Source organism: Daphnia pulicaria, chromosome 2 (assembly GCF_021234035.1).
Source record: "Daphnia pulicaria isolate SC F1-1A chromosome 2, SC_F0-13Bv2, whole genome shotgun sequence".
NCBI lineage: Eukaryota > Metazoa > Arthropoda > Branchiopoda > Diplostraca > Daphniidae > Daphnia > Daphnia pulicaria.
This window is the reverse complement of record NC_060914.1, coordinates 11,378,181-11,401,406: the sequence shown is the minus strand read 5'-3', so window position 1 is coordinate 11,401,406 and position 23,226 is coordinate 11,378,181. Positions and strand designations below refer to the sequence as shown.

General features: G+C 39.5%; 9 protein-coding genes across 9 annotated transcripts; 1 reads left to right on the top strand and 8 right to left on the bottom strand.

The window, feature by feature from the left end:
* Positions 1 to 1,958: 1,958 nt before the first annotated feature.
* On the bottom strand, positions 1,959 to 2,908 carry LOC124326548. Its single transcript, XM_046785449.1, has 3 exons — positions 2,751 to 2,908; positions 2,477 to 2,661; positions 1,959 to 2,392 (listed from the first exon to the last, which is right to left on the bottom strand). The coding sequence occupies exons 1-3, from the start codon at positions 2,826 to 2,828 to the stop codon at positions 2,062 to 2,064; spliced, it is 594 nt and encodes a 197-aa protein (XP_046641405.1). The 5' UTR covers positions 2,829 to 2,908; the 3' UTR covers positions 1,959 to 2,061.
* Positions 2,909 to 3,389: 481 nt separating this feature from the next.
* On the bottom strand, positions 3,390 to 4,452 carry LOC124326545. The gene is made up of 3 exons (XM_046785445.1): positions 4,328 to 4,452; positions 4,026 to 4,213; positions 3,390 to 3,944 (listed from the first exon to the last, which is right to left on the bottom strand). The coding sequence occupies exons 1-3, from the start codon at positions 4,400 to 4,402 to the stop codon at positions 3,605 to 3,607; spliced, it is 603 nt and encodes a 200-aa protein (XP_046641401.1). The 5' UTR covers positions 4,403 to 4,452; the 3' UTR covers positions 3,390 to 3,604.
* Positions 4,453 to 5,793: 1,341 nt separating this feature from the next.
* LOC124327744 lies at positions 5,794 to 6,392 on the bottom strand. The gene is made up of 3 exons (XM_046786740.1): positions 6,219 to 6,392; positions 5,922 to 6,148; positions 5,794 to 5,848 (listed from the first exon to the last, which is right to left on the bottom strand). The coding sequence occupies exons 1-3, from the start codon at positions 6,297 to 6,299 to the stop codon at positions 5,794 to 5,796; spliced, it is 363 nt and encodes a 120-aa protein (XP_046642696.1). The 5' UTR covers positions 6,300 to 6,392.
* Positions 6,393 to 8,998: 2,606 nt separating this feature from the next.
* On the bottom strand, positions 8,999 to 10,110 carry LOC124326522. Its single transcript, XM_046785417.1, has 3 exons — positions 9,765 to 10,110; positions 9,471 to 9,691; positions 8,999 to 9,408 (listed from the first exon to the last, which is right to left on the bottom strand). The coding sequence occupies exons 1-3, from the start codon at positions 9,861 to 9,863 to the stop codon at positions 9,081 to 9,083; spliced, it is 648 nt and encodes a 215-aa protein (XP_046641373.1). The 5' UTR covers positions 9,864 to 10,110; the 3' UTR covers positions 8,999 to 9,080.
* A 645-nt stretch (positions 10,111 to 10,755) lies between these two features.
* On the bottom strand, positions 10,756 to 11,676 carry LOC124326556. Its single transcript, XM_046785459.1, has 3 exons — positions 11,519 to 11,676; positions 11,266 to 11,447; positions 10,756 to 11,201 (listed from the first exon to the last, which is right to left on the bottom strand). Exons 1-3 carry the CDS (start codon positions 11,588 to 11,590, stop codon positions 10,892 to 10,894), a joined length of 564 nt encoding a protein of 187 aa, XP_046641415.1. The 5' UTR covers positions 11,591 to 11,676; the 3' UTR covers positions 10,756 to 10,891.
* Positions 11,677 to 14,930: 3,254 nt separating this feature from the next.
* LOC124326558 lies at positions 14,931 to 15,869 on the bottom strand. The gene is made up of 3 exons (XM_046785461.1): positions 15,616 to 15,869; positions 15,361 to 15,542; positions 14,931 to 15,288 (listed from the first exon to the last, which is right to left on the bottom strand). The coding sequence occupies exons 1-3, from the start codon at positions 15,685 to 15,687 to the stop codon at positions 14,982 to 14,984; spliced, it is 561 nt and encodes a 186-aa protein (XP_046641417.1). The 5' UTR covers positions 15,688 to 15,869; the 3' UTR covers positions 14,931 to 14,981.
* An 834-nt stretch (positions 15,870 to 16,703) lies between these two features.
* Positions 16,704 to 18,225, bottom strand: LOC124326456. The gene is made up of 3 exons (XM_046785300.1): positions 17,591 to 18,225; positions 17,311 to 17,522; positions 16,704 to 17,231 (listed from the first exon to the last, which is right to left on the bottom strand). The coding sequence occupies exons 1-3, from the start codon at positions 17,756 to 17,758 to the stop codon at positions 16,841 to 16,843; spliced, it is 771 nt and encodes a 256-aa protein (XP_046641256.1). The 5' UTR covers positions 17,759 to 18,225; the 3' UTR covers positions 16,704 to 16,840.
* Positions 18,226 to 19,477: 1,252 nt separating this feature from the next.
* On the top strand, positions 19,478 to 21,182 carry LOC124326224 (phosphatidylinositol glycan anchor biosynthesis class U protein-like). Its single transcript, XM_046784937.1, has 6 exons — positions 19,478 to 19,651; positions 19,722 to 19,921; positions 19,981 to 20,411; positions 20,481 to 20,749; positions 20,809 to 20,951; positions 21,021 to 21,182. The coding sequence occupies exons 1-6, from the start codon at positions 19,525 to 19,527 to the stop codon at positions 21,129 to 21,131; spliced, it is 1,281 nt and encodes a 426-aa protein (XP_046640893.1). The 5' UTR covers positions 19,478 to 19,524; the 3' UTR covers positions 21,132 to 21,182.
* LOC124326178 lies at positions 21,129 to 23,188 on the bottom strand. Its single transcript, XM_046784866.1, has 4 exons — positions 22,912 to 23,188; positions 22,724 to 22,851; positions 21,835 to 22,663; positions 21,129 to 21,764 (listed from the first exon to the last, which is right to left on the bottom strand). Exons 1-4 carry the CDS (start codon positions 23,047 to 23,049, stop codon positions 21,396 to 21,398), a joined length of 1,464 nt encoding a protein of 487 aa, XP_046640822.1. The 5' UTR covers positions 23,050 to 23,188; the 3' UTR covers positions 21,129 to 21,395.
* Between the last annotated feature and the right edge of the window lie 38 nt (positions 23,189 to 23,226).

Sequence of the window (23,226 nt, the reverse complement as noted above, 5' to 3'; positions counted from 1 at the left end):
AGAACATAAACATTTCACCAATGCGTCCGATTCACACCAAACGTCGACAAAGACTAAACTGTTCATTTGGCGCCTATTGGCGGCCATCATGGATCGTTTTCGCACCCTTCCTCCTGTTCGTCTTGGCGGCCATCATGGAATCTTTTCTTACCCTTCCCTTCGTCCCTGTGGCGGCCATCATGGATCGATTTCACACCCTCACCCCTACTTTTGAGTTTGTGATTTAACAGAAAATGGCCGACGGATATTGTTAAATAAATTAAAATAAAATAATTAAAATAAAATAATTAAAATAATTAATTAAAATAATTAAATTAAAAATAATTCTAATCAATAATTTTTAAAAAATAGGAAATCGAATAAACAATTGGAAGTAATAGTTGATTGTCAGTCGGCGTTGTGACTACAAGTCAAATCGGATCACTTCTCTTTCTTTTAAAAATGTTTTTGAGATTTTTTCCAAGTGTCGAAATTCTGAAAAGTAACTGTCAACGCTCTCTACAAGGTGGCCAAGATGGCCTGGCGATTTCAACATCAATAATAATCAGTTCCATTAATTACATTTTAGCCTTTTAGAGTCTCCTTGCCTATCCAGGTGGGCATCAGAGACCCGCAGAGAAAAAGAGAAACCACCGATAGCCCCAGACTCCCGGACTTGTTTTCTATTTCATTCAGTTTTCTATTCGTTTAGTGCTGCCCCTCATTTTCATGCCGACCGTTCAGAACAAGTTTATAAGTCAACATTTCTGTTGCGTTGTCATTCGGGTCACGATTCTTTTTTTCTGAGTCACTCTCTGTGCGCCTTTGTGCGCAGTGCCATCCGATGGAACGAATTGATTAGTTTTTACTGGCAACCTGCGTGAACAAGGAGAACTCTTGACACGAATGTGTCGTCAGTTACTTTTTCAATCAAGCAAAGGTGAACGATCTGTTGGAATCACGTTCACAAGTTCACAACAAATTATAATTTCTGTGTATTTTGATTCTATTCCACTGATTTCGAATAAGTGCTATCGGTTCCGACGGTAAAATATATGCGACGAATAACAATCGAGTTGAAATGTGAAGAAATGTCGCTGCTCATCAGCCTGGGTATGATTGCAACACATCCATAAGGAGTATACTGTATACCAGTGGCTGTACAAGAATTCATATGAGCTGCTGGACTGGTTATATTTTATATCTTTGAAACCATCGCCTTGCACGTCTTTCTTTGTAAGGTTATATAGATACACTCTAATGCAATATAGTAAAACAGTTATACAGTCACCATTTAAATGGATCGGCCCATCTGGTCTTAAAAAAACTAAACTTGTTACGTGCAAAGGCAGTCGCCTGTTAAATATTTATTACAATGGCTATAGAGGAAACATCAACTGAATCAAATAAAAAATGAACTTGTTGGACGAGTGCTGCTCTAACCAATAGTGCAGGGAGGACAGCAATTCTGACTCTGATGGACAAATAAATTTTTGTTTGTGTCTCGAGAGGTTTTTGACCGGTTTTGATACTTACACAAACGTGACCATTTCGTTAATGCATTCGCTTTGTATAAATTTTTATTTTTTTTTACTGGTAGATTTGTTGTTCCTAATTTCCAATTTGGACAGCCAAACTGGTTCTCAGTGAAATTACATAAAGCAGCTGCATGCCATTGCTCGGGTCATCTCGACGTGGGGCATCTTTTAAATTTTTAATACTGATCAAATGAATTGATATAACACACATGCTGGGATACAGAGGTGAACGCTCTAACAAAAACGCCAATAGGAAAGTATATATAGAGAAAACGCGAGAAAACGTTCTGGTTATCCCGGACTTATTTGATTATTCCTCTAAATTATTCATCTAGATTCCAATCCAATTTTTTTAGAATTTGATCTAATTCTAATTAAATATTATACAAAGAAATTAAATGAATTAAATTTATCACTTTGATATTTTGAAAATTCACCATCATGAATTGTTTCGAGATATACATTAATTATGGCATCATTTGTTATATAGCAAGTTAATAAAAAGGAAATTAGCTGGAGAAGATTTCATAATTGGCTTATATAATTAGGGGAGGCAGACATCATAAGGAAACGGAACTGGCGTGCAGCCGGATATTTTAATCGTTTGCGTTTTTGTGGTCGTCTCCAGCTCCGTAGTGGGTTTGGTGTAAGTTAAAACAATTCTAGTTTTCATTTGTTTGTTTTGCGCCAAATTGTCCTCGGCTCCGTTGGCCATCAGCGCCGATTCAAATGGAATTCCCCTGTACAAATCGCCTACAGACATCATCAGCGAAGGTTGAACGGCGTTGGCTAAATTCCAGTAGTACAAATAATTCTCATCAAATCCGGAATTCTGGGCGTCCCTGAACCATGGAACCACAGCAGTCGGCTCCACCCTAGATAAACAATTATATAATTAACGGTAAAAAATGAAGAAATGAATTTCAAATTTAGCGGTAACAAATATGAAATAGCTTTACTGGAAAACGTTGGTTGGCTGGATGAATTGATGATGTCCATCCGTCGACCAACGCATTGGCTCTTCGATCCATGCATGCATACGCCTACGACAGATGGGCATGGGATTAACGGCTAAACTCGCGCAAATCGTGCTCGTCAATATTGTCCGTGTAAAAGTTGACAGTTCAGTTTTCACGCTGTACTTCTGCAATTTCACCACCAAATAAACAGCAATTATAAAATAGCAAAACGGTCAACCGAACCGAAAGATTTGCACACAGAATGGAATTTTACCGTGTAAAGTTGTCCGTTTGCACAGAGCGCCATAGCCAGCCAAATGAAAACCAGCATCGTGATTCTGTAATCCAGCATTTGTGAATAAAATAAGTTCAACTTGCAATCTTCCAACCGCAAAGGTTCTAGTCGATCTGCCAAAATTCTGCTCTTCCCTACCGAGTTTTATAACATCTCACGGTGCAGGTACTGTATATGGATGATGTGTACTACTTCATGTATCAAAGCTCCTTCTGGCTATATATCGCAGTTGCAACAACTTGCAAGTCTTATTTGGAGAGGTGTAGGCCACTAGAAGTGAGTTCGCAAGCAGGTTTTAATCATGGGACCGGTATGCAGCATATACGTGCAAGTATACACGTGTTATAGAATATGGATATAGGCAGCCTGATCAAGTATTCACATTGCGCATCTACTTGCTGGGCGATACAATCACGCAAAGTCGCATCCATCACTCCACGCTGGACATGAAATAATCAGGGCAAATTGCCATGTTTGTCGAGAATATGTTACTGGTTCTGCTCCAAACTTTTTGATTAGCAAATTTCATTTGACTTTTTATTTTTTTTTAGCGTTATTTGGCTGTTATTTGGTCAGCAGTGTTACCATGCACGATTTTCGGGAGGGAGGAGTGAATAAGATCAAATTTTATTCCTCATTTAAAAAAAAATATTATTTCAAATAACAGCAATTACATAACGATAATAATAAATTTAGAAAAAATAATTAAAACTTTAACGGTGAAATTCGCAAAATATAAATGTAGTTACTATAGTTTTATATGGAGGATTTCCGGACATGCAATTTACGGGACTTGCTGGCCAATTAAGGAGAGAGATGTAGAAATTATTTCCTCAGACGCAAACGTCGTAAGGAAACGGTGATATCGTGCAACCGGAAACGCCTAGACTGTGGGTTTTGGTCGTCATTTCAATCTCGGTCGTCGGTTTGGTAAAGGTGACTGTGACTCGACTTTTCTTGTGTCCAAATTTGCCGTTTGGGTTGAAAGGATTTTTGATTCGGTTGTTGGACGATTTGAACGGAATTTTCCTTTGGTGTTCGCTCATAGAAGTCAGCAACGAAGGCTGAATGTCGTGATGGGCCATATTGAAGGGGACATTGGCATCAAACGGGAAATCTTGCTGATCGTTGTCGTCCCTGAACCATGGCGACGGAAGTTCCGTCGGCTCCACCCTTAAAATATGAACGGTGTTAAAATGATACGGAAACGAATTTCTATACAATTCAGTATAGGAATGATTAGATCTTATATACTGGAAAATGTGGGTTGGCTGGATGAAGAATTGCTCTTCCGGTATCCAAAAAAATTCAGGCTCTTGTTCCATCCATAACTGGCGACGCCTACGACAGACGGGCAAGGGATCGACGGCCAAAATAACGCAGACCGTGGTCGTCAGTATTGTCCGTGTAAAAGTTGACAGTTCGGTCCGAATACTGAATTTCTATAATTCCACCAACAAGACAACATAAGTAATTAGACTTTAATATTATTCACGAAATGTAATTAAATCGACATAGAGCACTGGCAAAATAGAAACACAGGATTTCCATCATACCGTATGTCTTTGTCCATTTGCGGAGATGGCCATCAGAAACAAGAGACAACAAACAATAGTAATTCCGTATTTCATTTTTGGTTTTTTAAAAATGTTTGTCACAAGTTATTCTTGACGTCGCAAAGGCTGGAAACAATCTGGTAAGAGTAGGTAATGTTTCACCTGGGTTTTATAGGTGCTATGAATGCGTATAGACATATCGCGCAATGAATCTATAATATAACCTAGAAAACCTGCTTTTCTTTTAAAATCATATTATCATCCAACCGGCAATGTTTCTGATATTCTCGAAATGATTTCGCAATCATAAGCAGACTGGTTATATATATTTAATGATGTTCTTCTTCCATTGGTCTACCGTCTATACATATGATATTATTATTCATTTTTTTGTTGTCGCACTGTGCACTTCGGAGAGCTTTAATCGCCCCACATTTTTGTGGATGCCACGTACCCAATGAACGCCACACAGAATGAAGTCATCAGAAGCACCTCTCCTGTTATACATTATAATTTAACCAAGGCTAAAAAATACAGTGGTGCAAGCAACACTTATTGGCCGGGGGGGGGGGGGGGGAGCAACAAAAGAAAGCGGTTTAAATAACCCCAAATCTGTCATTCACTCTTTTCCAGTCTACATCCGCGCGTGTGTCGTTGTGCGCAGTTTTAAATTTGGCATATAAGACCCATTAGCTATTCAGTATAATGAAGACCGGTTAAAGTCTTTTTTCAAATTATTGGGGTGAAATCAAGGATAGTATGAATTTATCCTTATAGTACGTGGTGACCGTCACGTATAGCCCACCGGTGGCTGTTATTCAAGGTTCTGAATTTCAAGAGATTGTAAATAAGATTCATTTCGAAATGAATTTGACTAACAGTGAAGCGACATAGCTGGTTGTTTTTTGGCAAAAGAGCTGGTGTCCCTACTCCGGAGTAACTGTTAGTACCTTTTTTGGCATTCGTGTGTATAGACTATCGCGATTAGATTCTTATTCATTGTGAAATAGCTCGTTTGATTAACATAAGAACACAACCAGTTTTGGTTCGCTATTTCATTTCAGGTTAATGCTGAAACTTTTGGCGGCATTTCATTTTCGTTTTAATCATGTTTGTGTTTTCCTCTCTCAATCAAAATGATTGGATCGAAGATAAATTATATTTGGTCGTCACAGAGACTATAAATGTTCAAGCCACTTATTCAACGGATCAATTGCGTTTAAATTATTTGGTAAAAAAAATATCTACACATTTTATCACAAGATCATTTTAAAAGGTTATAGAACCCTGTCAATATTTAGTGTTGAAAAAAGCACTATATAAATAGAGTTGCACTATAGAATATTTCACTGACTGGCCAACTGGGAATTTCACTTGCAAATAAGGAAAGGAAAAGGACTGGGAGTGCAGCCGGACAGGAAAAACGAATTGGTGGTCGTTTCAGACTTTCAGTCGACGTTCGCTAGTCACCGTTCTCGTCTTTGTTCTAACGCTGCACCCGGGACCACCGTCGGTTCGAGCCTATCGAAAGGAAAGATCGAATAATAGTTGATTGGATTAAACGGAAAGTAATAGTCAAATTAGCTCGTCTTACGGTAAAATGCTGTGGGTCGGTCGTAAAAAGAACTGGGAGATGTGCTGGTCGTCGTCGTCGTTGACGGCGATAAAGACGGGCGTGTCGATAGTATACTGCCGACGCCTGCGGCAGGCCGTCACGGCCGATGACGACGTCGTGATAATAGAGGCACAGAACGTCGATTTGATCGTCTTTTTGATTTCCGTCTTGATAAATAATTCCTTCACCGTCTTGGTCTTTGTTACCTGCACACACAAATGTTGTTATTTGATTAGAAATGTAATTCAATTAATAAATTCATTCATTCAGCCTTACGGTGGATTGCTGGCCATCGGTGATGGAAACGACCAACAGTAAAACAGTCGCAACTACTTTTAGAACGATCAAATCGTTCATTTTTTTCAAGGGCTATATACTTTTACTTTGAAGATTGAAAATAACCTGGCCCGTTCTCGATGTCGTTAGATTCACGTTTGATCTGTTCGGTGAGCTGTGGGCTCTCTCCCGGTCTTATATAACTTCCAACGGGAACCGAACCGTATATATATAGGTTCGATTTGAATCTTTAAACCAGCTTTTCTATAGCGCAGCATGTTCTAAATTTAACGGTAGGAAATTCTTGTTGGCCCGCACAGTCCAACGAGTTTCTTGCCCCTGTCCATCTTGATGCAGAACCGTCACTTTGTAAAGATGATTCGATAATACAGTTATATTTTATGCAGCTATCTACAGCGAACTCGAATCGCCTGTGTGTATACAACAGCCGTCCATCAGAGATGAGCTGGTTAAACGCGGTTAAACGCCATATGTCAAAAATCAGCAGAGCTGCGAGATCGTATTTCTCGAGATGTGTCGGTCAAGAAATTGACTAAAAGATAAATTCGTTCGTCATTCCCGTTTCCAGTTTGTTTGCCGAGTTTTAATAATCTGTCACAGACATCGCTGGTTAGTTTAGCTAGTGATATAACTTGTAAAATAGACAAATGAGCTTTCGTTTGCGTCGTCTTTTTCTTCCAGTTCTGTAAAATCCAACCGCATTAAATTTGTGAGAAAACCTGTTCATCAGCTCAGCTTCTCGACGTGTTTTTACACCAACCGACACGTAACTCCATGCCGACACGAATCTGGAAAAACAGACAAATTTATTCGCTCTGTTCTTTTTTCCAACACTTTATTCACAGGATTTGGTAACTTGAATGTAGAAATAATGGAGAACTATTCAAAGTTTCGGGGACGATTTTTAATCATTTCTATCGATATCTTATAAACACGGCTAATTAAAATATTAGTGTCGTCTGCTTGCATCGTGTTCGTCACTTTGTCTTAACTCTGGTCGCGTGTCTTCATAGTGCTCCATAGAATCGCCCATGTTTTGTAGGTAAATAAAATTAGCAATACGAATAGAATGATTATGGAAGTTTAAATACTAAAATAGAATAGAAACCTGTTAAAAATTTGTGAAATGTTAGTTCCTGACTAGCATTTATCATGTGCTGTGTATTTCCTGTTGATGCCTGGCAGTTTGTTCGCACTATGTATATAACTTGTTTTTCTTTGTGCAGATTTGATGACTTATTAGCCAGCCATCATAATTCTCCCATAAGAGTGCTGGTCTAACGTCAGTCTGTCTGTCTCACCTGTCACCAGCAATAATCTCAGTGTCATCGTTTGGGTAAGGAAAAAAGGTTTCGTTTCTTTTATTCCTGTGACCTGCTAGGCTGCTAGATATTTGAATGATGCACAACTTGCACACATGCAGTGTAGGCCTATTACATGAAAACCATAAATTCTCCTGTCGATTAAAAATCTGTTTCCTTTTCAACTTTTCCTATCACGTTTCTGCAAATATTTTTTGTAACTCATTTCTTAATTTTGATTTAGATAAACAACATCCCGTTTGGATTGCTGGAGATTAGAGATGTCGATCGAGTTGCAGATCTCTTTTCTTTTAATGTCCTCGTGTACACCCATGTGAGTGTGTGGGTGTATTCACGAGGACGCCCTTTTCCCTATCCCGTCTGCTGTAATTCAACTCTTCAGCGGATGGATGGAGCAACTGTGGATGCCTGGGCTTATTTCAGGCTTAAAGGTAGGACACAATTTATCTTTGTTCTTTCTTTCTGACTGTTTGGTAGCTTCCAGGCTATTTATCGTTTACATAGTATACGGAGTACGATTATTCCTGAGCTATTCCATTGACTGGAACTGTTTTTCTCTTGCCATTTTTGTCTTTCTCAGTAAGGGCTCGTTAAATATAACTCGTTTGTAGAAATACTTCAGATCAGGTCCGGGATTGTATCTCACAACTTTGTCTGTGAGTGTAAACAATCAAATTCCAAAATATTTGAACTTGAAATACTTGAAGCCAAGTGAAACTCTAAATTTTTACGACCAATAGGAACATACCAACACCCGAAACCACGTTAACTGCAACCGTGAAAAAGGCGAAATAGTTATCATTACCGTCAATCGTTGGCCATTGCTGAGTTTGAATGAGTTTGAAGTAGCAACGCAACAAATTCTGTGCCGACCTGATCGCTTGCACGTTGTGAATCAATTTGTCTCGTCTGCGGTCCTCTCCTTTGTGTTTATGTAGCTGCTAAATAGAATAGCTGAGATTTGTTCGCTTGAAACCTGATTCGTCGTCGACAATTGATGCGAACAAATTGCATCAATGAGCTCCAATCATTATAATTCAATTAGGTGTTCCATTCTACAAACTGGTTTCCTTTTTTTGGTTTGGCATTTCGTCGCTTCTTTGACTTGCGATGCAAAGTTATTTAAAATGATTTCTAAAGACAAGACTACAGTGACAGCCAACCTGCAAAACTAAACCTTAAAACTAAACCGTTACAGTATATACGTATACGTCAGTGTCATTGTGTCAAAGTACACAAACAAATACATATCAAACTGGCGTCAACAAAAGATGTGTACCGTATCCGATTGACGAGATTAGAGCCGATTCAGTTCAAGTTATTTCCTTTTGCCGCTTATTCAAATTGTCTTATCTCATAATCGTCAACGGGAAACGGGAGACATTTAGTATTTAACACGCCTGCAATTGAATAGCATCGTCTCCCATTATAGTATAGATAGGCCTTTCTTCCTCTGTGGTTATATTCAATTTATTAAGACGAATAATAAATATTTAAAAGTTGATTTGAATTGGACTTTTCACAAGCAGTAGTTGTAGGGTAACGAACTGGGCGTGCAACCTGAGATGGTGAACGTTTTGGTGGACGTGTAACTCGTCTCCGTCTTGATGGATGTCGTCATTTTGGTCGAGGTGACGATGACGGTCCTCCGGCGCCGTCTCCGGTACCCCAAACGGCCGGCAAATTTGCTGATAATCTGCGGCTCGAATTCGTCCTCATCCGAATAGAACCAAGAAGGCTCGACGGATTGGAAAGGCTTCAGATTAACTGGCGGATTATCAATTTGGAAGGAATCCGAATCGTCGTCGGTCTTGAACCACCCCCACGGCTCTGCGGTAGTTTCCACCCTGTCGGTTTAATTAATTAAAATCAAAATGCGGAAGTAATTTAAATTGTGGTGAGAATGTACTGCAAAGGGGCGGTCGGATGGATGAAAAATTGAGAGAGTTGGTCGTCGACATCCTCATCCAGCGCTATGTAAAGCGGAACGTCGATCCAGTGCTGCCGACGCCGGCGACAGGCCGTCACCGGCACGGACGGATCGTCGCTGGACACGGAGGCGCAGACGGTGTTGGTCGCTTTGGTCGTAGTCGTCGTCAATGTGGACACTAAAGTCATTGTAATGGTCGTCTGTGTTATAAGCCAAACGTTTTAATTTTAAGTTTAGTGGGTTTCGTTCAAATGCAATTGGAGAGAGACTTACGTATCTGCGGCGGTGGCAATGGCTGACGGTCGAAATGGCCAGCAACAACAGCAGAGTCGAAACCAAGCGGACCATCTTCTTCTTCTCCGCCGTTCCCATGATGTCGTTTCCGGTGTGGAATTATTCTGGGGGAGATGCGGAGCGTGAAAGAGCCGCACGAAATGTGTCAGCCGAGTTGATTGTTTGCGGTGCTTTATATCAGTTTTCATTAACACTTCCTTTCAAGATGTCGCAACAGTTGAAGTAGATAACAAATCAGTATAGCTCTTTTTTATTGTCAATTGTTCAGTTCCAGCTCCACCTCCACCTGTGTCCTATTCTGGTCGCTTGACATTTTTTGAGTAAAGTTAGCGCATCAATCAAATACCTGGCGTGAAAAATTAGATTTCAGTTTTTAAATGGCGCACAAGCCGAAAATCAGCAAACAAACAATAAATCTAGCTAGGCTGTAGTTCGCTAGCTGCTACTAGGGAAAATGGAATGTATTGCTATCATGTGGGGGAATCGTTAGCTTTATTCAATCACGCAACTTTACGACCGAAAATAATACGCACGAGTGTATAGAAATAGATGGCAGATGACCCGACAAAAACCTGTCCTTTATCTATCGGAGCTTTCAATTTATATTTGGATGTATCGGAAAAATTCAAAAGGTATATGCGCATTTGACTGCTGTCCCTATAAGGTCGTCCGAAGATTGTTGAACTCGGGCTGAATTTAAAACAAAATAAAATAAGTGCCTGGACTGTAATTCGATGGGAAGGCTGTCGACAGTTGACCAACCAGAAAGACCAGTACCCAGTAGTATCATATTTTAACATGATTTTTGTTTGTCAAAAGAATCAGCACCGTTTCATCGTGAAAGTGCCCAAAAAGATTGTGTAGAATGCGCATTTCTGCTGTTGTTGAATAATTTTTTATTACCGCAATAAGAAAGCTAGCGGAGAGAGAGAAGTCAAATTCGATATAATAATAATTTGTTTTTCGTCGTAAAATAATTTTTTATTAGCTCAAATAATAATAATTTTGTTTTAGGATAAAATTTTGGAAAGAAATTTGAAATTTTGCAAAACTATGGTGATATCATTCCAATTGGTTGCGAAAATAATAATCAAAACATCAAACAATTAGACACAGATATCGAAGGGCAGCGGACTGGGAGTGCAGCCGGAAATGGCGATTTCGTTGGTCTTGGTGGTCGTTTCGTTTTCCGTGACGGTTCTCGTCCTCGTGTACATGATGGTTCGTTTAGTCGTCCGCGTGCTCTGCCTTTGAATGAGATCGTTCCGGTACACATTGTCCAAATTGAGATAGTTCATGTGCTGGTAATTATTCGCAGGTGTCAGGATGGATGGATGGAGGTAAACGCCTCCATTCAATCCGGAATAGAACTGATCGCCCTTCAGCCAATCCATCGGCACGGCAGTCGGCTCCACCCTGTTGAAAAATTCAAATTAAAAAAAAAGCGGGAAAATATTTTGATTTGAAAATTTTGGTTTACCGGAAAGGGTTGGTGGGTTGGATGAACAAGGGTTCAGGTGGTGCCATCAAGATGATTGGTTCCTCTACCCAGAACTGTCGACGTTTCCGGCATGGCGTGACTACGCCGGTCGGCTTAAGGCAATTGGTCTTTGCCGTTGTCGTAACTGTCAAGGTGGTCGTCGTAGTCGTCGGCCTCATAATCTAATGATTAAATATTCGCATCAATCACCAAAATTGCACAACATTTCAGATGAATTTAATTCTGAATCTACCGTTATCCGTTGCCCGTTCAAAGTGACACAAATCGCCAGCAACACCAAAGATTTCAAGATGATGGCAGTCATTTTGTAGTTTTAAAAATATCCGTGCACACAATGTTTGTAATTGGGTCCTCCTCACTTGACGTTAGCCAACAGTCTGATGGGGGCTGGGCTTTTTATACCTGTCCACTTTGTATGACCGGGCACCACCGGGCACCACCGGGCACAGAAGTCGTGTACATATACGTGAGCAAGTCGTGTATTTCATATTCAAATTGCGATGCGCACTGTATAAACTTGTTTTCAATTCAAATTGATTGAATGGCGTGTGGACGAGTTTTTGTCTGATGAAATTGGTTCTCAATTTGAATCGTATATAACTAAGAAACAGGTTTGAATTTTGTTGGTTTTTTGTTTTCCTCCTCCTCCCATCTCTCATTATCCCTTGAATAAATTCATTGTTGCACCAGCAGCACGTAGATATAACATTTGGAAAATGGGATATAGATTCCATCGGTTTCTTGTTATACGTATGCCCATGTATGGGCTGGCTCAACCGGAGCAAAACATTATAATTCGCTCTGGATGAGAATTGTTGACTCCCACTGCGCATGTCTGGATTCCAATGTTTACATTAGAAAATGCCGCTATATCAACTAATGTAACTGTAAAATTCTAAAAAGCAAGTGGACTGGGCATTCATCCAGCCTTATATATTGAACTAGAAATGAAATTAAGGTGGTAACTTAATTGAAATCATTTTTTTGTCTAAGCGGAACTTTTCTTCAAGTTGGTTTCTTTTATTAAACGTAAGTAGCTAGTGACGTATTCCCATCACGGGCTGTCGCTTCATTCTAATTGAAGTAGAATTATTATTGGTCCTCCGCCTATCCCGAATCGAGGCGCTATAATGTTCGGTTGAAAACAGATGAGAGTGTCTTCTGCTCCGGTCACGAATTCACGATCGAGTTTGTTTTTTGTTTGTTTTGATTGAAAAGGACACACCTTAAATAATGATAGATCGGGAGACGCATGAGACTTAATGTTCAAAATCAGAGATGCGCTCATCTAGAGATGAAACGAGTTGAAATAATCACAAAAGATCAGATTTCTTTTTTTTTTTTGGCACCTGGTTGATGCTAGTTTGATTACAGGATTTGTCAGGTTTGTAATCAACAGTTGATGTCGATAGGCAGAATAAGTGTTGAGAAGTTATTTCACAATAATGGTTACGCACCATCGCAGGCGAATGTTTCAAGAAAGAAATTGTTTTCGCAATGTCGACTGATTAGACTAAAGTGGACCAGTTTATTTTTATTCATTCCAAACGAGTTTTTTCGGAGGCCTTTTTGAAATTGAGTTGTTCTGTTGTCGCTAGATTTTGAAAGTTGTCTTGTAGGGTTTACTAATTATTTAATAATATCGAAGAAGAAAGAAACATTACAGTTAACTGATTTGTCTTACCAATATTTAAGCGAAACATCTTTTGGCATTTCAATTTGAGTCCGCCTTGCAAAGAAATGAATCCTGAATTGGCATTCCGTTAAACTCATCCAGTTGGAAAATTTTTAAAAAGGGAGGAAAAATCCCGGAGTGTCCCAGAGTCAAAGTTACCGGTTAATAAATCTCGTCGTTGGCGAGGTTTATTCAGATTTTGACTACCGTTAACTCATTAGACAAACCCAATGAGATTGGAAATTATAAACTAACCCAAGTCATCGGCAACAGTCTACAGAATGTTGTTGGTTCACTTCGGCTTCAGTAATAATTTCAATCTTTTCAAAAAACAAAATCAAAAACCTGTTTCTCTCGGCATGATGACTTTGCATTCTATGGCCAACTGGTTTTTTAACCGAATTTCGGTTGCTTTTCTTTCGGTTTACCATACGCAGTTGCGACCTCAGTGAACTGACTTACGCAATAATCCGTTTCGAAGATGAAAATTCCGTGCCAGTATCCGACCCACACTCTTTTAAGTGTGTCGGTTAAGTTTCCAAACATTTTTCATTCCCGTCGATATAGCCCCTGGCTTGCCCACCTCGACGTCCAAACGGGTATAATACATACATGGATTGGATTCGTGTTAAGGAGGGCGGAGCCCGGATGTTGCTGGGCGGTAACAGACACAGCAAATTGAGATTTGAATATTTAAAAAAAAAAGGGCGGGAAAACTATTCTCTCTGAATTGCGCAATGTAGAGCATGAACTACTTTTCACTTGTCATCTCATGCAATAATAACGCTACAGTCAAGTTTGGAAGGAGATTTGGTTTGCCAGATAACTGGCCCAAATAGCATTCAAGTTAATTGCGCCTCAATTGTGTGTTATCTCCTTGCGTTGCAAATAACGCGTATTGTTGTATTATTAGACATTTGACATGAAACAAGAAGACAGAAGCTATTCAATTTGAAATAGATATTTTTTATTTCATTTAATTTAGGCCGGTTAAACTTAATTTAGAGCGTTTATGAGGCCAGCAAGAACCATAAAGTTGATACGAAGCGGACCATCTTCTTCTTCTTCGCCGTTTCCATGTCGTTCCCGCTTTCAAGATGTCACGACAGTTGAAGTAGATGACAAATAAGTATAGCTCTTTTGATTGTCAATTTTTCAGTTCCGTATAGGCCTATTACTATCGTATTCTGGTTGCTTGACATTTTTTTGTTCAAGAAGTTAAGCAAATCAATCAAACAACTAGCGTGAAAACAATGCACGATTTTGGTTGGATTTCATTTCTGTCTATAATTTGCGCAGAAGCCAAAAACCAAACAAAGTCTAATCTAGCTAGATTATAGTTGGCTAGAGCTATAGGAAAATGGAATGGATTGTTATCATGTAGGTGATGAAGGGCGATCGGCTGGTGATTTTCAGCTTTTTCATTCACGCAACTGCACGACCGAAAATAATACACAGCCCGAGTGTATAGAAATAGATGGCAAATGACCCGCAGACATAAAACTGTCCAAATCTATTTATATCGGAGCTTTCAATACATTTGGCTTCACCGGAAAAATTCAAAAGGTACATGCGCATTTGACTGCTGTCCCTATAAGGTCGTCAGATTGTTGAACTCGGACTAATTTCTTTCTTAAATAACTAACCCAGTTGTTTTTGTTTGCTTGTTTATTAATTCGATGTCGCTTCACAAACCAAGAAGACCAGTAGTCAAATTTATTATTCATTTTGTTTGCTGTTAAAAGACGTTGATCATCATGAAAGTCGCCGCCAAAAAGATTGTGAAAAAAATGAAATGCGCAGCATGTCTTTTGTTGAATATTTTATTGAGAAGTAAATTCGATATGATAATTTTTTCTTTGTGATAAAATAATTCAAATAGCTCAAATATTAATATATATTTTTTTTTATTATAAAATTTTGGAAAAGATTTTGCAAATTTTGGTGATATCATGGGCGGTTTAGATGGTGAATACCAATCGGCTACGAAAGTATTAAATACATCAAACTATTTGAGGAATCAGACACACAAAACGAAGGGCAGCGGACTGGGAGCACAGCCGTAAAGGGTGGCCATGTTGGTGTTGGTAGTCACAACGTTTTCCGTGACGATTATCGTCCTTGTGAACCAGAATCGTTTAGTCGTCCTTGTGCTCTGCCTTTGAATGAGATCGTTCCGGTACACGTTGTCCAAATTGAGAAAGTTCATGTGCTGGTAATTATTCGCAGGTGTCACGATGGATGGGTGGAGGTAAACGTCTCTACTCAATCCGGAATGGAACTGATCATTTTCCAGGAAATCCATCGTCACCGCAGTAGGCTCCACACTGTTGGAAATTCGAAAATTTGGTTTAACGAAAAAAAGCGGGAAAATAGTTCGATTTGAAAATTTCGTTTACCGGAAAGGGTTGGTGGGTTGGATGAACAAGGGTTCAGGTGGTGCCATCAAGATGATTGGTTCCTCCACCCAGAACTGTCGACGTTTCCGGCATGGCGGGAGTCCTGCGCCTTCCTCAACAAGGCAGGTGGTCTCTACCGTTGTCGTGGACGTCACAGTGGTGGTAGTCGTTGGCTTTACAATCTAATTATCAAATTTCCGCATCATTCACTAAAAAGTTGCACAACATTTCAAATGAATTTAAGTCTGAGCCTACCGTTATCCATTGTCCGTTCAAAGTTACACAGATAGCTAGCAACACAAATGATGTCAAGATGATTTTCGCCATTTTAGAATATTCGGAATTATTGTTTGAGTATGCACAATGTTTGTAATTAATAGGTCCTCTTCCTTCAGCGGTTGCCAGCTGTCTGATGGGGCTGTTTTTATACCCTTCTACTTTTTGATGACTGGGCACAAAGTCGATATGAGTAAGTCGCAAATCACCCCTGATGATTCTGGTTCTTCTCCGGTCACGAACTCTCGTTCAAGTTTCCTGATGTACAGGATATAGGAAGACGCGTGAGATGGCATGTTCAAACTTGTAAGATTGCTGTGTTTTTTGTTTTGTTTCTCACCTGGTTGACGTTAGTTGCATTACAGGATCTGCTAGGATTGTGTATGTAACTACGAGTTACTGCCCTCAGAAAATAGCTGCAACGAGCAGTTGCCAAATGGCAGAATTGATGAATATCACTCTTACCGCATGTTACGGACGTTCTCGGTATGCTGGACTAATTAGACTAAAGCGCACGATTTTTCTTTTTCTTTTCTCATTCCAAACAAGGTTGTGAGACCGTTTCGAAATCGAGTTCTATTATCGTTAGATTTAACTTTGTCTGAGGTTACCTTTAAATATCTTAAAGAAACGTCATAGTTAACTGACTTTACGCAATCTCTTTCATGACATGAAATTCCACGGGTTTGCCACCCGAACTTTGAGCGCGCGTCGGTAAACTTTCCAACATCAGAAGAATTAATTCATTCATTCCCGTCGATAGCCCGTGGCCTCCCTCCTCAACGTTCAAACGGGTCTAACACATGCATTGAGTCGTGTTAACGAGGGTGTGGAGGACCCGGATGTCAACAGAAACCGAAGAATCATATTTTCGAGATATGAAAATTCTTTTTTAAAAAAAGGGCGGGAAAACTATTCTCTCTGAATTGTGCAATGTAGAGCAAGAACTACTTTTCACTTGTCATCTCATACAGAAGATCTGGTTTGCCAGATAACTGGCCCAAATAGCAGTCAAATGAATTGCGCATAATTTGTTTGTTATCTCCTTCCGTTGAAAATAATGCGTATAGCGATTAGCTGTATTATTAGACATTTGACAGGAAACAATTCGATAGTGAATATATATTTTAGTTTAATTTAATTCAGGCCAATTAATTTTTAGATCGTTAATAATGAGGTGACTGTTAATAAAGAGAAATTCATTCTAGATACAGATATCAAAGGGCAGCGGACTGATAGTGCATCCGGAAATGGCGATCGTGTTGGTCTTGGTGGTCACCTCGTTTTCCGTCAGTGTCTTGATCCTGGTGAAGGTGACGGTGCTCCTGGTCCTTCTCGTAGTGCTGCTGGTGCCGAGATTGCCGAACCATCGGTACATGTCGTCGGAGACGTAATTCCAGACTCGGCGGAGAAATAGCGGCGGTGGAGGATAGTAGACCCTGTGGTCGTAATCCAAATCACTTTCAGACAGGTAAAAGGAAGACTCTAGGGATTGGGACGGTGCCAAATTGATTAGTGAGCCGGAATCGTAATTATCGTCCAATTCCGGATGTTGGAAGCTGCTCTTGAAACCTGGCACCGCAGTCGGTTTAACCCTGTCAATTAAAAGTTATGCAAGGGTTACAAGTGAATAAAATTCAGAATTGAGATGATAAGAGTTGGAACTATTATTACTGGAGAATTTCGGTCGGCTGGATGTGAAATTGAGCCAGCAGTTGCTGCTCTTCCGGCGCTGAGAAGAAAATGGGATCTTCGATCCAGAACTGTCGACGTTTGCGGCACGACGTGACCGGAGGATCACCTGGGTTCGAGGTAATCTTAAAGCAGACGGTACCTGTCGTCCTTGTACTCGTGTTTATTGTCGTAGTTGTCACCATCCTGATTATCTGTCCAACTCAAATGACATTACAAAATCGTCCAAAAATATTTAACCATAATCCAATGGTGAACTTACTGTGACTCGATTGTTGCGCCCATCTGCGGTACCAGAGAATGTCGTCAGCAGGAAACAAATGAAAAAAATATTAATTTCCCAGTTCATTTTTTCTTGGGCACTGCAGCACTTCACTGTATTTAGACTGGGTCCGGATGGCACAAAATTCACTGTCAATCTGATTGCCATCGAGTCTTGTCCTCCCAGTTTTTATAAATGATATCCTCCTTGATGTACAGTGTACTTAGTATTTATTATTCTACATGAAGCTCGAACAACTATTTCCCGTCTATAAACCTGATTTTCGCTATTGCATGTCGGATACATTTTTTTGTCTCTCGGAAAGTTCAACGACTCATTCCACAATCGAAAGAAATCACTCAAAATGCGTCCCAGTTCCTCATCGCATTATACATTATGTATGTATCCACATTCTTTGTTCTTTGTCGCAACGTCTGGATTTTCTCCTCGTTATTATTACACGAAGACAGCCAACTGATGTTGTACTTTTGGTATTTGCCGGCCGACAGCGATCTGAACTAGGCCAGATGTTGTTTTGTTTCAAGTAATATTTACATACATAAGAACGCGCTGGCCTTGTGAAACCGAGATGTCGAGTCTTGTTTGCTCTGGGAAGAAGCTGAACTGGTATTTAATGGCTAATTGATCCGTTGAATTAAAACCAAGTGAAGTAATTTCAGCCTATACAATTTCTGTAATAATGTTCATACAGTTATTTTTATACTAAATAAAAGAATCAAAGTTGATTTTAAAGCGTGTGTATTTTTCCCATGACATAAATTGATTGGAAACTATTGCAATGCGTTGCAAATTGCCATTTCTCATAAATAATTGGCACACAAAATGACAATTGACTCGGTTGATGAGAGCGCCAATTATTAGTAGCCGCCGCAATCGCCGCCACCAAGGAAACAGGATTGAATGGAGGTATCGGGATTTTTGCAGTAAGGCGAGGCGGGATCCCGGCAGCCTGTTTGGCTTCCACTACAAGTGTAAAATCCTTTGTAGGAGCATTTGCAGGCATTTCCTGAAGAAGCAGGTTTGCTAATCGAGCAACCACCGCTGTGATAATTGCAATCACACGCCATCGCCGAGTGAGAGGATAGGACGCACAACAAGACCAATACGAAGGCGAATTGCTGGGAAAAAAATTCAAACATTTAAAAAATGTAATAAAACAAAATACAAAAATTCAATTTGATTGGCATTCTTAAGGTTCAATTGTGTTTAGTGTTTAGTATACTTACAAGCATGGAGTTTTGCAACATTTTCCTTTTTTTTTAAATACTTTTGCAAGTTGACTGAAGAGGAAGAATGTAGTTGGATGAATGTTGAAATGTGAACAAATGTTTCGCGTTTTATACCATGGCCTCTGTGTGTGTAAAAACGCCTATTTACTTTACCTGTTTGAGTGGTGGACCTTTCAACTTTTCATCCTTTGTGCAAGTTCACTTGAAAGTTAAAGGGTCAACGTCACACGAGCTGAGATAAATTTCAGACCATCCCTGCAAAAGTATATGACAGTAATTTTAGCTAGCAAGTTCGATGACATTGAGTACATTGACTGATCAAATTAAAATTGAAACTTCGATTTCGGATGAGCGCTGAATGTGAATGACCTTATTTTTATTTTAGGTCATTCACATTTAAATTTTAAAAAATCTCTCGGGAATTGTATATTCAATTACTATTATTAGGTATTTACTATTCGGATAATCAGATAACATTGGCAATTTGGCATAAAAAGATAAATAAAATCAGATTATTCGCGTTCAAATTCAATAAAACACGAAAATCGACCAAATACCGCATAGAGCAGCTGCAAATCTATTGGCATAACACAAATTTTCAAGATGTAACGTCGTCTGCTTGTGATTCTGTCAACATCCAGCAACACCATCGTTCTAAAGTGACGCACTCGGCGGTCATTGGAAATGCCCAGTTCATGGAAAAGTAATGCTTTAGGTGTAATAATACGTGCATGGTTGTTCAATTCGGGATTTCACGACTCGCTGTCGGATAGAGTGGAAATATCTACCCCACTGAATTCGTGGAAGCGAGGTAAGAGAAGAGCTACAGAAACGCCGACTGCCCCCCCCTTTCCTTTCAAATAATTTTATTTATTTTCTAGTGATTGAAGGTGCTTATCTCCATCAGAGGTCTCAATCTCCTTACGAAGGAGATGTGTTCCATGAAACTCCAACGGGGCTCGTTTTCTATACTTATTTATTAAAACTGAATTTCAATGTCCTGCAAGCAGTATTCATTTTGTGTGATGTCCTTACTGCATTTGTGTTGACTGAAGCAACCAGGATATTTTTCCAAGATATTGTGAGTATACCGTTTTGTTTTCCTTTCTACTCCTATGATTAATTCATCATTTAATTCAGGTTAAAGATCAGCAGAACAAAAAGAAAACTTACCATAAAGATGCCAAAAAGATTACGCTGAAGAAAGAAGAAGTTGCTAAAGTTCCCCAGTATGTCACAGCTGCTTACCTGTTGAACCCGTACATAGTGTGTAGCTGTGTAGCAATGACAACCACAGTCTTTGCAAATTTGATTCTATCCTTGACACTACTGGCAATGGCCAAGAAGTCCAGAGTGCTCTCAACTTGCTGTCTTGCCTTTGCCTCCCATCAGAGTTTTTATCCAGTTATGCTCGTGGTACCCATAGCCATCGCAACAGCCAAGGAGAAACAATTGTTCAAGTCAGTCTTTCTGACCATCTCCAGTTTTGCATTCTTTACAGCATTATTGCTGGGGTTCTCTTACCATTCTACGGGAAGCTGGCGGTTCATCGAATCTACTTATGGTTGCATGTAAGTTGTTTGTTTCATGTTATTTAAGATTTTATAAATATTCTCTTGTCATTCTTATCTTTTTTACAGCTTGAAGGTGCCTGATTTGACACCCAATATTGGTCTCTTCTGGTACTTTTTCACCGAGATGTTTGACCATTTTTATCTTTTCTTTACTTACGTATTCCAACTCAACCCTTTCATCTACGTCATTCCACTTGCTATACGATTCGATGATAACGTTCCTTTGTTGAGTTTCACTCTGTGCGCGATCATGGCCATTTTCAAATCCTACCCTTCGATAGGTGACGTCGGATTCTACTTAGCCCTCTTACCCCTTTGGAATCACCTAGTCCCTTGTAAGTTAATACCGCTTTACTAATTGAAATCCTGTTTTAACAGCAAAACATTCCTGCAGATTTTAGGCACTCTTTCATCGTCGGTTGTATTTTCTTGGTAACTTCGGTCCTTAGTCCCATCCTTTGGTACCTGTGGATCTACACTGGTTCTGCCAATGCTAATTTCTTCTTTGCCACTACGCTGGCATTTGCTACAGCTCAGGTATAATGTTAAAGTAAAACGTTTCACGCCATTTAAATTCATTCATTTCGCATTCAACTGTTATTGTAGATTTTTCTTCTGACGGATGTACTGTTCGCCCAAGCCAAATATGACTACCATCTCAAACACGGTATCGACTTAAAAATCAACGGGAAAGAAGGAATGCTAGTCTTGGAATGATGGCCATGATTGTGTATTATTATTGATATCATATACAGCCAATTTTCTCTATGCTAATTAACTAATGTAATTCTACTACCGAAGTTATTATTTCTCACTTCTCTCCATCGACGATACATCCACCAAATCATAATTGTCCTCTCCGTATTTATTATGGAGAGTATTTTCAAAACATCATCGGTGTATGTTTTCGTCGTCTAGTAGTACATATTGGAATTTAAAAAGTTGAGAATTTGTCGGTAGGACTACGATTTCATGTCTGGTCTACGGAAACCATTCTCCGCACGAGTGTATGGTGACGGGGTTTTCTTCGAGGTTTAGCCGACTGATTTGCTGACATATTTCAATACCGCTATGCACGTAACCGAAAACGGTGGTCATCTGGCTGTTGTTGGGATGATCACGGCATATGATGGAGAACTCTGAACAAACGAAGACGCCTCCAATCGTCCTTCCGCGATGCCGCATACGTAGGGCACCTACAGACTCGTCCAGAGTTGATTGGTCGGCAATGAAACGCTGTGTTCTTCCATCCTGCCACCCCATAGGCAATAAACCAGCAAATCCGTCCTGATCTTGTAGCGTTTCCAAGTCTTCATATTTTCCAGCAGTAAAGGATTCTCCACTTTTATTCTAAAGGAAAATAAAAAAAAAAAACGAATGACAGAAACAAAAGCAGCTTATTTAAATTCAATCAATTTACCATAAATATGGAGCATTCCTTGTAAGATAGACCACTGAAACCGGTACAGTAATTCATGAAACGCCTGCTCATCATGGGAGCCTCGTCAAAATTGAGGCGAAAGACGACTTTCGGCTGGATAGTGTTATTGATTCTAAATTGCATATAGCACATTTGATGTCCATCTCCCGAAGAGTTTTCTGACCCGGTAGTGGAAATTTCTTCAGATGACGTATCATTGTCGTAGTAATTAATAAATGCGGGAAGTAACTTTTCCTGAATAGAAATACTATTTCCGTTCATTAGATTCGTTGCACAAGCTTGTGCTTGTTCACTTCCATCTTGGGTGCCATCTTCTTTCCAGAGGTTTTCTTCTCTCATTTGGACCAACAGGAAGCTCAGAATTGATTGGAACAAACCCATAACAGGCCCTTGAGGAGATTTGTTACTGAAAGATAGTGTCTTGTTCTCCAAAGCTTTAATGTTGAACTTGGTTCCATTGTTGTTATTTTTCAATGATAAGCAGCAAACAAAATCCTCTATTCCCAGTAAAGGGTCCAAAGTTAAGCTGGCTGATGAAAGTTCTTGTTTGGAAAGCATGTGATCAGATTCACACTTTGCTTGTGAAGCCAAGAGTTCTTCTATGTCTTGCTTACAAAATGGGTCTTCCAAAAGTGATTGCAGTATAACAATCTTTTCATTGTTGTCTTCTGACTTCTGGATAATCATGTTTTCAATCATTTTCAAAGAATCCTGGACCAATTTCAGTTTTGATTGGGCATCACGCCGTGTAGCAATTGCTTCAGCCCAGTTGTCCTTTGTCTTTGCTATCATTTGTTCAATGCTCTTCCTGAACATGAAAATAATCACAGTTTCACATAAATAATAAAGGAATACTAAAAGAAAATACCTCTTGACCATGAGTTTTTGAACACTTGGCATGATGTAAAAGTTGGTTACCATGTTTTCCACTCTATTTTTAATTTTAGTCTCTTGACGACAGTATGGACATGTTATGATTGATGTTACCGCTTGCAACTAATGACATTAAGAAATTAAATACAGCAGAATTTTCACATTTTTGGCTTGAAAGATTACCTTTAAACATGTTATGCAGCAGGAATGAAAGCATTCTAGTATCTTCGGTGTGCGAACGCCGTCATCATAATAATCCATGCAGATTCCACATACTAAAAAATCTTTTTCGTCCTCGTCGTTACCAGACTTCGACGCCATCACCTGATAAAATGTGATTCCACAGCTGGATCCTGGATAGCTCGTTAGTTCAGTTCAGATTACAAAACTGACGAGCATTTGTGCGCCTCGCTTCGGTTATCTAGATTTCAATTCTTTTTGCACTACTTGTTGACTCATATTCTGCTAGAGCCCTAAGGCGACATTTAAAAAAAGTGT

Coding starts and splice junctions, on each gene's coding strand:
- LOC124326548 (XM_046785449.1), bottom strand. CDS start 2,828: ATGCTGGATTACAGAATCACGATGCTGGTTTTCATTTGGCTGGCTATG. Junction 2,662..2,750: donor CAAACGGACAACTTTACACG/GTAAAATTCCAT, acceptor GTGAAATTGCAG/AAGTACAGCGTGAAAACTGA. Junction 2,393..2,476: donor CAGCCAACCAACGTTTTCCA/GTAAAGCTATTT, acceptor TTGTTTATCTAG/GGTGGAGCCGACTGCTGTGG.
- LOC124326545 (XM_046785445.1), bottom strand. CDS start 4,402: ATGAAATACGGAATTACTATTGTTTGTTGTCTCTTGTTTCTGATGGCC. Junction 4,214..4,327: donor CAAATGGACAAAGACATACG/GTATGATGGAAA, acceptor GTGGAATTATAG/AAATTCAGTATTCGGACCGA. Junction 3,945..4,025: donor CAGCCAACCCACATTTTCCA/GTATATAAGATC, acceptor TCATATTTTAAG/GGTGGAGCCGACGGAACTTC.
- LOC124327744 (XM_046786740.1), bottom strand. CDS start 6,299: ATGAACGATTTGATCGTTCTAAAAGTAGTTGCGACTGTTTTACTGTTG. Junction 6,149..6,218: donor CCGATGGCCAGCAATCCACC/GTAAGGCTGAAT, acceptor TTGTGTGTGCAG/GTAACAAAGACCAAGACGGT. Junction 5,849..5,921: donor CCGACCCACAGCATTTTACC/GTAAGACGAGCT, acceptor TCCTTTCGATAG/GCTCGAACCGACGGTGGTCC.
- LOC124326522 (XM_046785417.1), bottom strand. CDS start 9,863: ATGGGAACGGCGGAGAAGAAGAAGATGGTCCGCTTGGTTTCGACTCTG. Junction 9,692..9,764: donor ATTGCCACCGCCGCAGATAC/GTAAGTCTCTCT, acceptor CTTATAACACAG/ACGACCATTACAATGACTTT. Junction 9,409..9,470: donor CATCCGACCGCCCCTTTGCA/GTACATTCTCAC, acceptor TTAAACCGACAG/GGTGGAAACTACCGCAGAGC.
- LOC124326556 (XM_046785459.1), bottom strand. CDS start 11,590: ATGACTGCCATCATCTTGAAATCTTTGGTGTTGCTGGCGATTTGTGTC. Junction 11,448..11,518: donor TGAACGGGCAACGGATAACG/GTAGATTCAGAA, acceptor TTTAATCATTAG/ATTATGAGGCCGACGACTAC. Junction 11,202..11,265: donor CAACCCACCAACCCTTTCCG/GTAAACCAAAAT, acceptor ATTTTTCAACAG/GGTGGAGCCGACTGCCGTGC.
- LOC124326558 (XM_046785461.1), bottom strand. CDS start 15,687: ATGGCGAAAATCATCTTGACATCATTTGTGTTGCTAGCTATCTGTGTA. Junction 15,543..15,615: donor TGAACGGACAATGGATAACG/GTAGGCTCAGAC, acceptor TTTGATAATTAG/ATTGTAAAGCCAACGACTAC. Junction 15,289..15,360: donor CAACCCACCAACCCTTTCCG/GTAAACGAAATT, acceptor AATTTCCAACAG/TGTGGAGCCTACTGCGGTGA.
- LOC124326456 (XM_046785300.1), bottom strand. CDS start 17,758: ATGGCAATCAGATTGACAGTGAATTTTGTGCCATCCGGACCCAGTCTA. Junction 17,523..17,590: donor GGCGCAACAATCGAGTCACA/GTAAGTTCACCA, acceptor TGAGTTGGACAG/ATAATCAGGATGGTGACAAC. Junction 17,232..17,310: donor CAGCCGACCGAAATTCTCCA/GTAATAATAGTT, acceptor TTTAATTGACAG/GGTTAAACCGACTGCGGTGC.
- LOC124326224 (XM_046784937.1), top strand. CDS start 19,525: ATGCCCAGTTCATGGAAAAGTAATGCTTTAGGTGTAATAATACGTGCA. Junction 20,412..20,480: donor GAATCTACTTATGGTTGCAT/GTAAGTTGTTTG, acceptor TCTTTTTTACAG/CTTGAAGGTGCCTGATTTGA. Junction 20,952..21,020: donor TGGCATTTGCTACAGCTCAG/GTATAATGTTAA, acceptor CTGTTATTGTAG/ATTTTTCTTCTGACGGATGT.
- LOC124326178 (XM_046784866.1), bottom strand. CDS start 23,049: ATGGCGTCGAAGTCTGGTAACGACGAGGACGAAAAAGATTTTTTAGTA. Junction 22,852..22,911: donor GCTGCATAACATGTTTAAAG/GTAATCTTTCAA, acceptor TAATGTCATTAG/TTGCAAGCGGTAACATCAAT. Junction 22,664..22,723: donor CAAAAACTCATGGTCAAGAG/GTATTTTCTTTT, acceptor TTTCATGTTCAG/GAAGAGCATTGAACAAATGA.